We start from the raw sequence: 19,400 nt of genomic DNA, 5'->3' as shown, positions 1-19,400 counted from the left end.
CTTGGATTTGTTTATTCAGAGCACTGCAATGAGAGCAGCTCATAGACTAGTTCGATTAGATCTATAGGGAAACAATGGACATAGGGAGCACAGAGTATTGGAGAGTTATTGGGAGAGCTGAATCAAGTTTTCGAAATGCCTTCTGATTCTCGGATCCCCATACATCCGCTTAGTAGAAGATATGAAGTTATCCTGAAATGAGGAGATAAATGGGACGAACCAGAAGAATGCGTGCCAGCATATACTGATATCTTCTATACCATTGGCTCAAAAACAGCACAGAGTTCTAGAGCAGGAATCTACTTCTCGAATAAAAACGAGAAATGGGGCTTTCCCTTTGTACAATATACAACAGTCTTTCAGGCGGAATTGTATGTTATCCTAACGGCGGCAACCTGAATGATTGACAAACGGTTGAAGGGCACGCTCATCGCAATCTATAACGAGAGTGAAATTGCGGGCGTTGAGTAGTCCTGATTACTTTAAAAATCGATCAGGCACGTAGAAATCGATTGAACTCTGTTTCTAGGTTCAATACGGTGGAACTATTCTGGGTACTCGGTCATTGTTTTGTAGAGGGAAATGAAATCTCGGATTGATCCTGACTGGTCATAATTCACTTCTCCAAGATAATACGTGTCCATCCTGTAATGAGGAAGCGGAATCCACAGAACATTTTCACTGGGAGTGCCTCGCCTATGCACGCATAAGACATCAGATTTCTGGTGCTGCAACTGCAACTGCAACGGGTAGCATCACATCCATTAGCGGAAATCTGGCGGTACAAACGAATCTGGGATATTCCATTAGACGAGGGAATCGAGCACAATGGACCACTAGGGTCTGAATGCCCAGGCTTTGCCTCTCCCTCACCTCAAACACACACATGTATGAAGTGCATCGGTTGAAAACACGTTTCCTAAATAAACAAATTGATTGACGCTTCCGATAATAATAATCGTTGGCGCAAAAATCCAATTGGATCAGGGCCTTAAAGTGTGTTAGAGCACTTCAGACCGGTACATGGGTACACTACAGGATTACAATACTCTGTAGGAGGCCATGTGGTCAGCATTGCGCTCGCCAGAGATTATTACCCTGATTTGATTCAGGTACTCATTCACAGCTGAGTCGACTCTTATCCGACGTCAAATTACGATACAAATTCCACTGCCACCAGTGAGATTTGAATCGCGACCTTCGGTACGACAGCATTGTGCTCTAACCACCCAGCTATCCGGACGCCTTCGATGGTCTGCCTATTAATGGATATAGAGAGGGTATGTTGACCCTCAAATTAATCATGTGATCAATTGAAATAAAAAATGAGCTTCATCAGCGAGTCATCAAATCGCTCGACTACTTTAGTGATGTTACAGAAACACTCAGAGATGGCAATGCTGACAACATATTGAGTGCGAGACTATCAAAGCAAAGAACGTTATAGCCACTTTCACAGCGCTTGCGTTCTATGTCGCAGCTTTTAGTAGAGTGAAGTTATCCATGCACCTCTCCTGAAAGGCTCTATCTCTCTACAACGAGGGTACCAAGATGCCGTGCTCATTTCTTAACAAGGCCAGGATTGCTCCTTCCGCGTAGACGTGGGCGCCCTAGCATTTTTTGAGGTATAATGGCAGGTCATATCAGGGGGCCTGGCATCAAGGGAGATGAGGTAGGATTTAGCATGGTAAGTAACATTACCTATACTTTATCTTTCCTTTACTTTGAACTCAGCATTTTATTTTACTGAAGATAGTACTAAGCATTTTCTTTCAAACCTTCCTCTTTAATTTCCAAACTCCAAACTCCAGTTCGGTTCGTGATTACTGGATATCCGAAAAATAAACTCCTAATATTTGACTGATTAGAATTCATTTTGGCATAAGGCATTAGTTCGCCTTCGAAATTAAGGATTTTGGAAAATAATTGTTTGAAAGATGGAAGAATTCATTACTGGAAATAAAACGACGAAGTGGTTTTAAAATAAAAAAAAATCAAAAAAACCAAAATTATCCACAGACTCGTGGGCAAAAATCTGCACCAAAACCCCTATTCCCGTTCCTAGCACACACTCATACTTGTCTTGAAAAGCATGTATCGAAGACAGGGCAACGTAGGTTATGGACCTTTTTAGATTATACAGTATTATTAAAAAAATAAATTAAAATCGATTGACTGTCTGTCTACCTGTCACACGCACTTTTCTTCAATTCAAACGAAACTTAGTGAACATACGCCATGCATACAGTGAGTGACGTGAATTTACGTGGAGTTCAGAGGGGGCTCCCCATACATTCAGAGGGGAAAGTAATTTTTTTTTCCTAGTGTATCCGTCTGGGGTATCAAACAAACGGTCTGAATTAATACTTTCACAAGCAGATTTTAGTTTTTACGTAAATTGTAAAATGGGTGAGTGTGCGGTGAAAATGTGCAAAATTAAAGTGAGACAGGACTTACTTTCGAGGGAGACGTTGACGTCATAATTAACCAAAATAATTACCATTCGAGTTAAAAACTGAAATTCCCCCTTCTCCCCAGTCCTACCTACCTACTACCTCCCAGTGTGAAGCGTATGAAGTTAACTATTATCAATACAGTTCTTTCCAGATTAAATTATTTGCGTAAATAATTCTTTAAACAAGTCGGGAAACCGGAAGCTGGACGCTTCAGGTACGAAAAGTTTTGTGTATTTCTTAATACGTAGCACGTAATCTATCCATATATTATGTGAGAGTATCCACTTTCGGGTGATATTGACTATGAAGTCTTCAATTTTCAAAGCAGCAACAAATTTGAGGTATTATAACTTTGTTAGTAAGGGTGCGATTTCCACCAAACTTGGTAAGATCATGCTCTATATTATAGCCTATATCACTACAAAATTTCATGGTACTAGGATGAACTTAAGGGGGGTTTCTAACCAATTACAAAAAATTGTAGTAATATACTATTATTAACTTTATTTAAACAGATATCGGCATGGAAGGTATTTCGGAGCCCAGGCACCATATAGCGGCAGCCTCCTGATTTTTTTCAGATTTTTCGGTTTGGTAGTTTCTGAGAATGGCCCCCTTAAAGAAGTGATCACTTTCAACCCCCCACGCTCCCCACCCTTCCAACGAATGTCAAAACTAAGACCGGCTTTGAAAAGTACTAATCGAGGCCTTTAATTTGATGCCCCACATGACTATATTTGATGAAAAAAAATTTCACACGCCCCTTTTGCATGTATGGGGACCCCCCCTTAAATTCGACGTAAAAGGATGTAATTCACTGTATGCGTGAGCGTTCACAGTTCCCACCTTACTACCAAATTTGGTCTCAATCGCTATAACCGTCTCCGAGAAAAATGCGTGTGACGGAGAGACAGACAGACGGACAGTAAACCGATTTTGTGTAAACACAAAACCTTAAAAATAGTGCGCAATTGAATTTTTGACTATGTACACTGGGAACTGTCATGCACGCAAAGTTCCAATGGATGGCATAAAAGGTTTTGTGTAATTCTTTTATAAAACCATTTGAGCGGAAAATTGTCCCCTTAGAACCTAGCATGTATTATATATGTGAAATTATCCACTTTCGCGCGATACCGAGATTCATAGTCTTGAATTTGCACACAAGTGACAACTTTGGCCTATTATAACTTTGCCAGTAATAGTGCGATTTCCACCAACCACTTGGTAGGATCATGCTCTATACTATAGCCAACATGGTTTGTGGTTCTAGGATGAACTTAAGGGTGGTTTTGTAGTGAAATGCTAAAAATTATAGTAATATACTATTATTAATTTTATTTGAACTAATATCGGCATGGAGGGTATCTCGGAGCCTAGGCACCATATAGTGGTAGCTTCTTAATTTTCTTAAAATTTTTCGTTTGAGTAGTTTCTGAGGATGGGTTCGTGAAAAAAATGATCACTTTCGACCCCACTCCACCCCTTTCCATCAAATGTCAAAACTAACACCGGCTTCGGAAAGTATTAACCAACCGATACCTTTCATTTGATACCTCATATAAATTTCTTTGGTAAAAAAAAATGTACACCTCCCTTTTGCATGTAATAAAAATTCCACCTCATCGTGTGTGTGAGCGCTCACAGTTCCCACCTTTCCACAAAATTTGGTGTCAATCATTATAACCGTTTCCGAGAAAAATGCGTGTCACAGACAGACAGGCAAACATGTAATGCAAATCTGATTCAGAATTTTCGAAACGGATTCAACATTTTCTAAACCAACTTTAGACATTTCCAAACTAACTTCAGACTTATCCAAGTCAATTTCAGAATTTTCCACTTCAAATTCAGACTTTTCCAATTCAGTAGATGAAGTCCTGTGGGGAACTGTGTAAAATGGTGCCAGGCTTTCCATAGCTCCGTTCAATTTATTGCCTAATATTACAGGCAAGTGCGTCTAGCTGTCTACAGCAGACAGAATGGTAATATGATGCTAGTTTGTTAGGCAGAGAAAATTATTATATTTTTTTGGGTGACGCTGCGTAGGGTTTATTTTATCCTTTCCTTGTAAAAAAGTATTCACCCCAAACGAGTGCAATTTCGCTATTCCATTAATAGTTGAGTTGCCTACTGGGTATAGTGGTAGCGTATGCTTTCATAACTTGCTGAGTAATTTGAACGGTTCTTTCCGGTAATAACGCCCTATAATATATCAGTCGCAAGGATATTACGTATAAAGCCCTCGAAGGTCCAACCGAGCACCAATGAACAGACTGTTTGTTGGTCATTGTTGGTATGGTACTCTATAACATATCTAGCGACTTTTCATGGTGATGCAGCTGCCATGTATGTAACGTCCACTCTAAATCCAAAAATTGTTTTTTGGAAAGCGGTTGCATTTCGACATTAATAAGTACAACGTACAATTTTGACGGCGCGATTGCTGAGGGGTAGAGCGTCAGTTTCTCAATTTCGCTATTCTAGATTCGAATCCCAGCCGTCATGGGTGGCTGTGTTCGTCTTGTGTTTGTCTCGCTGCTGTAAGCTTATCACTTGCACAGCATTAAGTGTGATCATAGTGCAACTGAAGCACAATCTGACTGTGTGGATGACCCATACTTCACTAAGTCGTGAATAGGAAACACTACTACGTGCAACTTTACAAATGATCTTAAGCAGGATACATTCCCTGACCATGTTCTCTGGTTATACAATTGAATATCTCCTCATATTCAGCGAATATTTTGAAAAGAATATGATAGGGTATGGGGTATAGGGTATGATGTAGTTGTGGTTCTTTCACTCTTTGCTCTTACTCTTGCTCATGACCTCTTAAAAGGCAAAAAAGAATTCCCAATTTAATCTAATAATTTTTCCGCGGCTATGGTATATACTGTGTCCGGATAGCTGAGTGGTTAGAGCACTAGGCTGTCGTACGGAAGGTCGCGGTTCAAATCTCACTGGTGGCAGTGGGATTTGTATCGTAATTTGACGTCGGATACCTGTCGACTCAGCTGTGAATGAGTACCTGAGTCAAATCAAGGTAATAATCTCGGGCGAGCGCAATGCTGACCACATTGCCTCCTACAGTGTACTGTAGTGTACCGTTACGGTTTTGAATGTAGTGCTCTAACTCTCTGTTGAGCCAACGATTATTATTATGGTATATACTTAGTTTTCAAGGCTTTGGGTAAAACAAAACTTTATTAAAGTCGGTTCACTGCCTATCTTTTTTTAGGCTAGGGGAAATTCACGCGGACACATCTGAAATCTAGGACACGCATGCCGGAAAGACTAAAACCTCTCATATTTTCTCCACAATCTCCCCACGGGAGTACCGTTTTGGTATTACTTCGCAGGGCTCTTCAGTTTTTAACTGTTCGTTCTACGTTACCGCTTTGGGTGGTGTTAATTGTAGCTTTCCTTCTATGCCTCCGCTGTGCTCCTGCTTCTTTTTTGCTCCTGGCAAATCCGTTTCACAATTGCAACTACACTGCCCTGATGAACGGAGAAGTAGCAATAATACAGTTAAAAGAAGACTCATCTTTTAATTTTATTATTATCAGGTTGTCCACAAAGTTTTCGCACAAATCAAAGACAGAATTCAGCAGATAAGTTTATAAAAACCTTTAATTATTTAATCTAATATATAATTGCCTCCATTAGATACGACTTCCCTCCATCTATCGGGCAACTTCAAAATCCCCCCTCTATAAAACTCTTCCCCCTTCCCCTCAAAGTACGTGCGAAGTGCACTTTGGAGGTCAGCTTCAGAAGTCATTTTTTTACCATCCAGAAAATGTTGGAGGGACCTGAACAAATGGTAATCAGAAGGAGCAAGGTCGGGACTATACGCAGGATGACTCAAAACTTCCCAGCCAAGCTCACTCAATTTTCGCTGAGTAGTTAAAGATGTATGCGGCCGGGCGTTATCATGATGAAAGACAATATTTCGCCTGTTGACCAATGCTGGTCGTTTCGAACGTAGCTGGGTGTTTAATCTGTCGAGCTGCTCGCAGTACTTATCGGCGGTAATGGTCTCGTTTGGTCCCAAAAGCTCGTAGTGTATGGGGCCACGAACGTCCCACCATATACTGAGCATTCGCTTCTGCTGATGAATAGACGGCTTTGCTACCGATGGACCCGGTTGATCTCGATGAGTGTAGGCTCGTTTCTTCGCTACGTTTTCGTACACAATCCATTTCTCATCGCCAGTTACCAATCGATTCAAAAAAGGGTCGTTTTCGTTCCGTAAAAGGTTAGCGGAGCAAATTCTCACTCTATCGGCCAGATTTCGCTCAGTCAGTTCGTGCGGTACCCACTTTGTGCTCTTCAAAACATATCCAAGACGCGTAATGGCTACTGCTACTCCTGATTTTGATACACCGAGATCCTCTGCAAGCACACGTGTCGAAAGAAAAGGATTCGCTTCCAGTTTGTTGCGCAGGATATCGTCGTCAATCGTATAGGGTCTTCCTGAGCGAGGTTCATCTTCAAGTGTCAGGTCTCCGCTGTAGAATTTTTCGAACCAATCGTAAACTGTCCTGCGCTTTACCTTTCCTTCACCGAATACCTTCGACAAATTTTCAATCGCCTTGGGCACCTTCGTCCCCATTTGAAACTCGTACAAAATGCAATGACGAAAATGTACTTTGTCGAATTCCATGTTTATCCTTGAATATCCTTCACAACACTGATCCTTCAAGGATAATTTACCATGCATTTTATAGTTAGGACTCTGACCTTTCCATTGGGATATCACATGTTGTACCTGCTGTTTTGGTTTGTCTGCTAATTGCTTTTTAATTGTCACATTAATATTTGTGCGAAAACTTTGTGGACAACCTGATACTACTAAACTTCCAAATAGTAATATAGATGGAATCTCAGCTTTTATCTTTCCAAATGTTCAGAAATGTGATGACTGGAAGGAAGTCTTACGTGTTACTTCCCCCTTCCCCCGCGCCCTGAAAACTGCAGAGTGTACAACAAGATTTTTCGGATTGCAGCTAGATACTCTGCAATGTAGATCTCATAGGAGAATTGAAATTTCTTTAATTCTTATTTGTCGAGAACAACCAATAATATTGATACTCCAGGAAAGCTATAAAGACTGATTGCAGCCTCAAAAAATACAACAAGAATATCCTATCACTATGGTGAAATAAAAACCTTTCTGACCTCCGAGAAATGAGTAAAAAAAAACTTGAATATCCACTTCAAGTAAAAATGCTGCCAGCTCTGCAAGGGCTCCTTAAAATCTATAAGAAGGTAATTAAGACTCCCATGAAGGGCCCTTCGTTAAATTTTTGCTAAGTTTCTGTCTAAGGAATACGGAACTGCGTCACCGCGTCAGATAGTGCCTATGCTAAGGACTAGGAGACAGCCGACCAACCTTTCTTTTATTCTCTAGTCGTGGTCGTAAAGACAAAAATTTGTGCGGAGTTTGGGGATTTTGTAGAAAATCTAGGCCGAGGTAAAAGCTACACAGACTCGCTGTTATCCCTTTATTTGCTCTGGGTCTGAAAACACGTTAAGCCCTGTGTGTTGCATTCTCGTCAGTGGTTCTATTGTGTGGCAGCATGTAACTACTAAAAAAGAATATGATACGACAAAGCTCACCAGAGAAAGAGAGTTGCTTATGCCTTACAGAGGCTCTGCATGTTTTATTAGACTTCATCTTCCTCGACTACCATATTAAATACATCATAGAATGCGCACCTAGCTGGGCAGCCTAGCTCTATAGAAAGCAACATCCTAGACTTCCTTAGACACTTGGAAAACGGGGCAACTGCAGTGGACTATACCATAAGAACAGTCTTAGTCAAGGCTTCATCACTAAAATTCCAATTAGGAGGATATACAAGAATAATGAAGTTGTAGAAAGTTTTGACATTGTTGTCTTCACGTTGCCGGCTCACAGCAACACTTTTCACATAGCTTCAAATGAGCAAGCCGACAAACTTAGCAAATTAACACTTTCATGCAAGTTGGATCCTCTGTGAATACCATAAGGAGTGGAATTCTTTTTTACTTTCTTACCGCAGCCAACGTCAGACAGTAAAGGCTGCCTGTCTGTACCATATCGAGGAAGATAAAAACAAGTTGGAATACTGGAAGCTGGACATTTCCGCTATAAAGGTTTTGTTTCATCTTATGTGAGAAATTTCCTATGCACATTTTTCCACGCATACAAAACTAAAAATTCAAAATATTCCCTCATATATACAACTCCGCCGTTTATATGAGCTCACTTTATATGATCATGACGTCATCTGTACACTTCTTAGATTGCGATAGATTCACATGAAATACGCAACTTTGACTTTCTATAATTTTGTTAATAATAGTTGGATTTTTTTCAAAAACACACTTGTGTACTATATCCTTGCTTATCATGGTACCAAATTTTGTACTGCCACGATGAACTTTAGGAGGTTTTCAGGTAAATTTCTAAAATATGGTAATATGCCATTATTAACTTTATTTGACCAGATATCGGAATGGGATGTATTTTGAGGCCTAGATTTCGTACAGCTGCACCACCTTGATTTTTTCAGATTTTTCGGTTGGATAGGTTCTGAGAACGAGATCTGTTACACTTTTCGGGGCACACATTTCGACCCCTCACTCCCCTATATTTCACCCAGTTTCGAAAAGTACTAACCGATTCTTTCGCTTGATACGATAGTAACTATATTCTGTGAAAAAAAAAAAATTTCTCAAACATTTTATTACAAGTTTCCTACAATATGTACTCACTAGGCTTTTAAATAAACAGTTACTAAGGCGTTGAAAACAAATCGAGAAAATGTTGTCATATCCAGGTAACTCATTAAGTTAGAATTACCTTCCTAGTCGTTAGACAAAGGAGGTAATCTTCTAGGCGCAGTTGGCCCAACTCTTCTCCATTGTTTTTATTCCCTTGGTGGTGTGTTCCTGCTGCTAGATTCACGCCGTATACTGATATTTCCGCCAAGAACAAAGCCTGGCTATTAGATCCATCACTGTTCCCATTCTAAGTTTATTTAGTTTCAGGGTTTCTACTCTTTTAATTCTCTGTCCATCCGTTTGGTATGACTATATGGTAATCAGCAAATGTCTACCACTGATGGGTTAGGACTCTGCCCATTGTTTTCACAGCTGCGAATTTGCTGGTTCAGGCTTCAAACTTCTTGTTCTCTAGCTTTTGCCCCGTTTGGTAACGAAGTTGGCTTGTTAAAATTGGATTCGCCACTTTCTTCGGCTATAGGCTTGGTCTGGGAATGTGCATATTATTTAAACATATTTATCCATTAGTACTAGGTGAGCTTTTATAACAAAAATACACAACATTCTCTGCCGATTCCTAGCATTATGCTTCAGCTCCTCTACGGCTTCCCAAGAAGCTTGCACTCTCCCTCCATTATTCGGCACAAAGTAGTTCTAGGAGGACCCTTTCTTTGTAAACAAAATGTCCATTAGTAGCTGGCCCGTAAGCCGCCGAAGTTTTTAATTGATGATATGGGGTAGACATGAGTTGGTGAGAGTTTGGAACGCTCAAGTAAAACTGGCGGTCACTTTGGTTTTGGTTTGCTGTCGGCAAAAAAAATTCTTCCTAAATGTACAAATTGATCGAAACCATCAATAAAGTTGGTTCACTTCTTGATAATCTTATTCTTGAGCGATTGACAATCATCATTTATATTGATAGAGATGAAACAACAGAGGCGACTTAGTTGGCGATAAAACTGGTGGGGAGTTACTCATGATTTTATGGTTGTAGAGACTACCTGTGAGCATTCAGGCGATATTAATGTACACTATCAACTCCTTGGTAGAATTGACAGGCCAAGTGCACTAGCCGCAAATCTTGTTTAATTCGTAGGTAAGCCATGGAAACCTTTAGACAAATGGCAAAAACTTAAAGCTTCTGGCGATGGATTTCTGGAGGACTTCGCCAAGTAATGTAATGCTTTAGTTCGAACAAATGTTGTTTTCTGATAAGTACTGGCACGGATACCTTCGGACAGCTTCTGGCAACATGACTACTTCGAAATCGACAAGGAAGGTATAAAATTCGGTTAATTCTTTTGATGAGGTTCATACATTTCCTTAAAAAAAGCGTCCTTTAATACCTGAAAGATAGTTGTGGTGGGAAAAAATTTAAGCTTTTGCTCTAACAAGGTATTAGCCGTCCATTTGATTGTTGCTGGTTCAAAACTTTACACAACACACCCCTTTGGAAACAAAATGGATAGTGGAAACCTTACGAATACTATCGCAGAATAAATGCTCAGAACATTCCAAACCTTTTCACACACTCGCTCATCTATGATATCTTGCAAAATTTAAAAACTGGCGGATATTTTCAATCTTAGATCTAGCTAGGGAAATAAGTTCCTTTGCAGAGATTACAAAACATTTTCATATAACTCACCTCAAACAAAATCGACCCGACGTAATAATCGCAAGGGTTTAAAATATGGCTCAACGATTATTATGACCTGAAGCAATGTTTCTAGCAAACAGTTCGACTCTATCGTTTTGCAGAGCTCAGCAAATTCCTAGGTTTCGAAAGACACGTTGTTGGATTCTTTAGAGCTGGTTCATTCGCTGAGAAAAGCGCTGTCTGCACTTCATACCCCCAAAAGACAATAAACTGAGTCTGATCTTGTTTCCACTCTCAGGAACTTGGACTGCGGATACTGCCAAAGAATGACGTCTCAAAATAGTCTTTGCAGTCGCCATATGGAGACTTTAATGCCGTCGTTCGCTGAGGAAAACACTTCAAACCCTCAGTATCAATGGGAAGATTATAAGCCGTGTCCGCTTCCTGCCTTAAACCTTTTTTCACACATAACCATTCTCAGAAAGTATGCAGAAAATTTGGAAACAAAGGTTCGTTCTGGACGATTCTCCGCGATAAATAATATCTAACTGGCTTTAGTAGTAAAATTGTGCGGAGTAGGAAATCATCGAAGATCTTGGTGTCATGCAAATGTGCAAGATGAGTCCAGAGCCCGTGTTCACCGATATACGTTTCAATGACGGCGGATTGACTTAGGACCTCATTCCCTCAATTGCCAGGCTCTAAAAAGCAGAACTGTCGACATGTGCTGGAAATGATATACTAGGGGCACACATGGTGGCAATCTACCTTCCTAAAGCCATAGCGATGGAAAGGAAGGAGGATAACATTGGGCTCAAGAACCCTAGACGTAGGTAATTTTGGATACTTTTTTTTCTACTATTATCTTTTATTATTATTAAACCCAATTTACAATATATACGTCTTTCATAGTTCCTGACTGGAGACCTTGTGACTGCCCAAGTTTCTTTGAAAGCCGGTGGGATAACTTAATAGGCAGTCCTGGCATTGGACTACTTCCCAGAAAACGACACCCGCAACCGACGGAATTAGTCGTTAGACTTGTGGTGAAGTCCTACAAGAGGAAGGCGCTACCACTTCCCCCGAGTACCTTAGCAATAAGCTATAAATATACCAACATTCATGACTAGCACCATCCAAGTGGAACTAGACATAAATCTAAAGAATACTCTAATGAACGGCCTGTCCAATCGGCAGCAAGCATCCTCGAGAAACTTATGGTAGAAGTGTTTCTTTTCACGGACCTTCATTTGGACATCGTCATTTCAAAATCAAGTATCTCGTTTGGTGAAACGCGTACTTGGCTTTATGACCCCGAGGGCTGCATATGCCGCTTTGTGGATTATGTTTTTAACTTGATTTCACAATTCTTCTGCATTCGTAGTGGTTGGTATAGTCATGAAATCGCCATCAATTATCGTGAGGCGGGCCAGTGTGTTTCTTACGATGTCTTATCGGCGGCTTGATTTGCAAGGCAGCAATCAACGGCGGACATCGAGGTGCGATGGTCTCATAGAGAACGTATTCGTTTTCGATGTCCTGGCCACAGCACTCTGCCCTCAGCCGAAACTGAGGGGTTTCGGGACGAGAAACCAGGGCTGCCTATTCGGTCGGGTCGACTGACAGACATCAAAACGTACGCGAAGTTTAGGCTTTTTCGTGCCGTCTGGCTCCAGGAAAAAGATTTCTAACTGTCTAAGGACGCCGTGTTTCTAACTGTCTAAGGAAGCCGTGTTGGGCTTGCCACCGACGAGGACCTTATAGGGATCCTCATATGGTGGCTGCAGTGGCCTCCGAGTCCGAGTCGCATAAGTCCTGCAGACTTCAACCTTCCTAGGGATGTGGACCGCTCTCTTATAGAGAACCAGGTCGCCGTTGAGTCGAAGGTTCTCCCTGTACACTAGCTCACCAGGACTCTCAGCAAACTCTTCGCGGATGGCTGTACGGAGATCAAGCAGAACGAAAGGCAGACCTGGCGCCCGTACGGCTCGTCACACTGCAAAATGGCTGCTTTCAGCGTCTGATGCCAACGTTCTCGTATCCCATTGGATTGCGGATCCGAGCTATGAGAAGAGAGTAGATTCGAATTGCATTCCTGGTCTGTGGTGATTTCGGCGGGATCACCAAAGGGCGGAATCCACTCTCGACAGAGTCTCTCAGTGCATGACTGTGCTCTAGTGTTGCCTCGGGCCACCGCGTAAACCGATTAATGATCTTGAGGCAATATTTTTTGCGATGAAAGTCTTGCAAAGGGCCTACAATGTCGAGCTGTATGGTGTGGAAGCGTTTTGTTAACTTAGAGAATACACCTAATTCCTTCTTAGCATGTCTAGTGACCTTCCACTTTTGGCATGGATTTCATGGCCAGCTAAAAATATTTGCTGGAGACTAGTCGGTTCGTTGTCTTAATGCCGCGGTGCGGAAGATCGTGCGAAACACTTCCTTACGGAAAGTGGTCGAAATATAAGGCCTGGTTGGTCGAAGATGGGGAACCCCTTGAACTTGTATTTGGAATCCGACCACAGCTTCTGAAGAACTGTGCTATCCTTCTGTGACACATCGATAGTCGAAAAATTGACTGCGGATGGGATGCTGTCTTCACCGGACACATGTTGAATGTCCGATGTGTGGCAAAAGTTAGAGGCTTATGGTCCGTGAACACAGTAAATGGTTTGCCTTCAAGGGAAAAATGGAATTACTTGGTGTTCAGATATGCGGTTAGTAATTCACGATCATAGGTGCTGTAATTCCTTCGAGCGAAATTCACTTGCTTTGAGAAAAAAAACCCAAAGGTTGCCAGCTTTGGTTCACCGTCTGGTGAAGAGACATGGACGTACACTGCTAGGGGTGCGTCTTCCTGAGGCAATGACAAAATTTCAGCGTCTACCAGTTTTTGCCTGGTTGTTTCAAACGCTTGGGCGGTTTCTGGAGACCACACAACCTTCTACAATTTATTGGTGTTAGGACGAGACAGGATGGCGGGATGTAAAGCCGGATGGTGAGCGACTTTAGATGCGATACAACGGTAGAAGTTTATCATACCCACGAACCTTCGAAGGTCTTTAATTGTCTTTCGCAGCGGAAAGCTCACAATCGCTTGCAACTTTCTTGGGTCGGGTTGTATGCCATCAGGAGCGATGGAATAGCCTAGAAATTAGACATTGAAAAATGCACTCGAGATATGCCAAATGGTCGGACTTCATAGAAGTTGCGCCCAGAATGTCATGTAAGTACACGAAACAGAAGTCGAAGTTGATTTGCATCGTTCACAAACCAAAAGTCATCCATATGAACTCGAAAAGCCTGAAAGGTGTCCAAATTGCTATCTTTTGAATATCTTCGGGAGATACAGGCAATTGACGGTAAGCCTTGGCTTGCTAAGTAATGCGCAAAGTCTTGGATGAGTCAAACGGGATACCGGTCCGGAAACGTCTAGGCATTCAGGCGTCTATTATCTCCACTAGGTTGACACTCGTGTTGGACTTGAGGATAAGATGCAATGGAGATGACCAATTTCTGTTGCAACGTCTGCATATATCTTGTTTGAAAAGTTGTTTAAACTCTTTCATAGCTTTTGGGGTGGTAAAGAATGCGTCTTCGAGAAGATTGGAGAGTGGTGTAGTGTTGATGTGATGCTGAAGATCATGCTCAACTGGCGGAGTTATACTACATTCGGTAGAAATGATGCGATATTTTTGCTAAAGTGCGCGAATGCGTTGGTCGGCAAAGTCCTCAAAAGTGATGGAAAAAGTGATGTTTGCGCAGTTTTAATTTTCCCTGATCATCTATGAGGGATTGTGGGGTCTGTCAGAAACCTAATCGGTATATTTTGGATTGGCGAGAAAAGCACATGGGCTAGTACAATATATTTAATGGTCTGATCCGCAAACCAACAATGGTACCAGCACACGCCCATTTCTCGAGCAACATTTTTCACAAATAGCGAAGTTCATAGCCATTTTTAGCGCGTTCGGGTTCTATGTCCAGCTTGTAGGGCGCAAATATCTATGCGTATTTTGCGAAGGATTTCTTCGTCTTTCCAGTGAGGATGCCCATATTTAGTGTACTGATACTTATTTGTTTTGCTTAGACTAATTTACTTATGTCCTGACGCCATCTATGCGTCAAGAGCCCTTGCCTATTTCTCGACAAGAACGAGGCCCTTCCTGCTGCGTCAACTGAGGTGAATGCTCTCGCATTTCTCTGAGGCTTCAGATATCTCAACAAGATCTTTTTTGTTTTTAACGACATTTAATGCGTTTATTTGATCGACCTGTCGCGGAATCTGTCACCAAGAGAGATCAGGTAGGATTTAGCATGCTGATGTAACGCTAACTATACTTTATTTTCCTCTTTCCCTGATCTGAACATATAGTATGTTGGAAGACTACAAGAACTTTGATGACTTGCAGGTCCACAGCAGAAAAGAAAAATAGGGATGCACCTTGAAAGTACTACGTTAGATATATACTGCAATAGTAAGGCCAAAGATTATCTAAGGAGCGATAATCTGAGCAGATAGAACCTGACTCAGCATAACAACCCGGGAGTTACAAAAACTTCAAAGACTCGCTTGTGTATGTATCACAGGGATAATGAGGACATGTCATTGGTCAAAGAGGGACGTACTTTGAACCAATGGGTAAACGCACTAGTATATTTCAGGCGGAAATATACGCCCCAGGTAGATTTACTTTGCAATTATAAGGGGCAGAATATTGCTATTCTGAATGAGAGCCTAGGCAGGTCCAACCAGGTGAATTATAAGCTGGTATAGGAATACTTTAATAGTCTGAATATTTTGGACTCGCACGGTATCTCTAGATAGCCTGGGTTCCAGGGCAAATTGGGGAGAAGGCAATGAGTTAGAGGTTGAGCTGCCCAGGAAAGGGCAGGGGTGCCGTTATACGGGCCATATCCCTTCTGTGGAATCGGTACGGCTCAAGGAACTATACTATAGCAATGGAACAGTCCAGGGTGCCTATTGGGGGTAAGACAGCAAGTGCTCGAAGGGTTGTTTAAACCTCACTAAGAAAAGCTTTAGGATTGTAATAGGAATGCTCACTAGCCATTGTAGGCTAAATTGTGGCAAGCTAGGGAGATCTGCGGGAACTGTCTGGCATTTGTGCTAAGTAGCTTAATTCATTTAGGAGCATACTTAATACCAGATACCAGGCTGCAATACATGGAATTCAGGAACATTTTAAAATTCTTGTCGGCTTCAGGCTTGATCGATATGGTATAGTTAATAGGTATATTGAAACCATTCAAAGTAGGTAAAAACCATCCTCTTCAAGTCCACCCAACTACTGGCCTATACTGACGATATCAACATCATGGGAAGAACAACCCGAGATATACAGTCTACCGTCATCCAGATCGAGCAGGCGGCGCGAGATCATGGGCTGCACATTAATGAAGGCAAGACGAGGTACATGGTGGCAACGTCAGCGCCAAAACCAAAAGAACGAACAACATCTTTGAAACCGTTGAAAATTTCTCCAATCTACGGTCGAAAATCACAACCGATAACAGCTATGACGATGAAATCCGCGCACGGTTGTTGTCAGCCAACAGAGCCTATTTCAGCTTACAAAAACTGTTCCTCTCGAAACGTCTCACCATAGGGTCAAAACTCTTACTGTACAAGACAATGATCTTGCCAGTCCTCATGTATTCCTCGGAGACTTGGGTTCTAATCAAGAAAAATTCCGAACCCTTGGCTGCGTTCGAGAGAAAAATCCTCCGAAGTTTTGGCCCCCTACATGAGGATGGACGATCCCGTAGCCTACATAACGACGAAATCTATGAGCGATACCATGACCATCTGGTTCAACAGGTTACGGTGGGTGGGTCGCTTAATCTGTATGGATGAGGATGATCCCACCCGGAAAGTCTATAAAGGCAATATCTATGGTAGAAAAAGAAGACGAGGAAGACCCTGCCTGAGATGGAGCGATGGCCTAGGGCAGGACGCGAGGCAGCTTTTAGGGATATCAAATTGGTGGACCTCGTCGCAAAACTGGGAAATTTGGAGTTCCTTATTAAGACAGGCCTAGACCGGATACCGGTTGTTGCACCGTTGATAATGATGATGATGATTCAAAGCACAATAATTCTTCTAGGCGCAGTACTACTTTCCTTAACACTGTTACTATTAACTCAAATTACTTGGCTAGATAGGTGATAATATCGTGCTCCCTTACGAGGCAATAAACCTTGGTCAAATGGCAATGGATTCAGAAAAAGGGGAAGCAAATTTATATTAAAGACAAATTGTGGAAAATCCACTAGTTCGGAAGTGCAATCGGCGTCGCTACTTTTTTTTTACTATAAACTTAGGGTGAAGTAAAAAAGATTTTTGGAATCAATATCTAGTATATAAATTCAACACTGTTTTCCTAGCCTTTTAGGTCATTTCCCGTCGAATTTGTTCAGACCAATCTTGATTAGGGAATTATACTCAGCACGGATGGCATAACCATACAACGATGGCGCTTCTTTCACCTTCCTTCACCTTTCTTCTTTTACCGATTATCTCTATTTCAGCCCCTATGGGATTAGCGTTGAGAAGCTAATGACTGCTGATTATTTATAATAATATTAGACTTTTTCGGTTTTAATTCAGATTTTATTTTACCGCTGGATGTTTAGTAATTTCGTTTTATAACTAGGACTCCAACTCATTCCAGACGGTTCCACTTCCGGATGAAAGAATAAAACAAAAAATGTTTTAACGATAGCTCCGGTGTTTAAATAAAAATTCTTCTATTATGTCTGTTTTGTTCTCTGAAATTCCGAAAACAGCTAAGTTTCCCACCTCTGAAGCGTTTAAAATTTCCCGCGGTGGTGCATCCATCCAGCACAATTCCACATTCGAAACAATCTGCGTTGACATCATGCTCTGCTAGCATGCTCTGTTCCGAATAATTCACTTTCTGAACATTCCGTCACACAGTCCGCAAAGAATTTCTCATGATGTCATTGAAATTTTAAGTACGGTCGAAATTCGGTGCGTGGAATTTTTCATTTGCAGTTTTTGTTGAGTTCGAAACGTCCGTGAAGGTAAAGCAGCCGAAGTTGTCTGGAACAGATCCAGCGGGGATTCAGGAAAAGCGATTTTCGCAAGTCCACCAGAACCCGAGAGTGGAATGAACGTCGTGGTGGTCGCGGTGGTGTGAGTGGAGTCCGACGTGTCTGCACATCGCGCTAACTGACAATTGTTGGGCAGTGTGAGTGTTGATCCAAAGACGTTCCCGTTGTCCGTGGCCACGGAGTGCGAATTTATCGCGGCGTCGGGGAGGGCCACACACGATATTCCATCATCGTTTTTCGCACGACAGATCCAGTCCGTTCAGTCATCGTCGCGGCTGTGTCGTCTCATTAAAACCGTCGTCACCTCATCAGCGGAAGTGATTAGGATTCGGGTGAGCGCGTTGTCAGCGGACGGAACTTTGGGGAAACCCTTGCACCTGCTTCGTGTCGTCGCGAGGACGTGTGAAGTTTTTGTTTTCGGGCGAAAATGGCAAACAGCGGGAGCAGTGATGTGGAGGCCCTACGGGCGGAAATCGAGCGTCTGACGCGCGAACTAGATCAGGCCAGCAGCGAGAAGATTCAGTCGGCTCAGTATGGGCTCGTCCTGCTCGAGGAGAAGGGGGCCCTCCAACACAAGTGTGAGGACCTGGAGACACTCTACGAGAATACCAAGCACGAGCTGGACATCACACAGGAGGTAGGTGAAGTCACGGGCCACCGCGCTGCTGGTGACCTCAGCGAACATCTGTTAAGTCATCACCGTGTTCCACCTGAATTAGAGGCCCCTTGTGTAATCGGGGCGATCAGCTGACTGCGCCCAATTGGCGGGTAAAAGGACGGGGCACTAGCGTGACTGCTTTTCGAATGCCTGAGCTAATTTGCAAATTTGGGGAGCCGGTAGCAACAGGAGCTAATTGTTGGGGGTGCCAGGCTGTGACCTCATCGGCCAACGAGAAGTTGCTGGCGATGAGCAGTCCAATTAGCAAGACTCGAGGACTCAGACGTTTACCTTCGCATTCTCCCCGAATTTCTCCGATTCCCTCGATTAGTGTCAATGCGATTCACTGCCTCCTCCTCCAATGCAAATTCCGGCATTCAACAGCAAATTTTCGGCTAATTTCTCAAATATTGGTTGCACAATTTCACATGAGTTTTTGCTAGTTGCCCCCAGCGCATAAAAACGCAGCTATACATTCCCCGAAAGCGCAACTGACGAATTCGAAAGCGAATTGTGGTCACCTCCTCGGCAGTGGTTGCAGTTGTGAGCGACCTGCTCAGGTGCAAATGCCTACTCGGCGGTGAATCATCAATGTTGGCACCGTTCGAACCCCATTCGTTCACGTTTATGGCTTGCTCGGCCCATTTGCTTGATAGTCGAGTCGCGCACACTTGCCGCCGAGCTGCAGATTAAATTTTTCCATTATAATTTTATTTGAAATTGAACGGCGGCGGTCACATTTGGAAGTTTCGTGTTTTGATCGGAGGCTTTTGTTTTGAACATGTCTCGATCTGGTTGCGTGGTTTTGGGAAAGCTT

General features: G+C 42.4%; 1 protein-coding gene across 1 annotated transcript in view; it reads left to right on the top strand.

Annotated features, from left to right (window-relative positions):
- The first annotated feature begins 17,754 nt into the window (after positions 1–17,754).
- Positions 17,755–19,400, top strand: part of LOC119653920 (protein bicaudal D) — a 72,941-nt gene continuing 71,295 nt past the window's right edge. The window contains exon 1 of the mRNA XM_038059079.1: positions 17,755–18,562. Within this exon, the coding sequence (XP_037915007.1) occupies positions 18,353–18,562 (210 nt within the window). The 5' untranslated portion in view covers positions 17,755–18,352. The remainder of the gene's footprint in view (positions 18,563–19,400) is intronic.

This window comes from Hermetia illucens, chromosome 4 (genome assembly GCF_905115235.1).
Source record: "Hermetia illucens chromosome 4, iHerIll2.2.curated.20191125, whole genome shotgun sequence".
Taxonomy (NCBI): domain Eukaryota; kingdom Metazoa; phylum Arthropoda; class Insecta; order Diptera; family Stratiomyidae; genus Hermetia; species Hermetia illucens.
The sequence above is the reverse complement of the archived record's forward strand: the minus strand, read 5'-3'. Positions and strand labels throughout refer to the sequence as shown.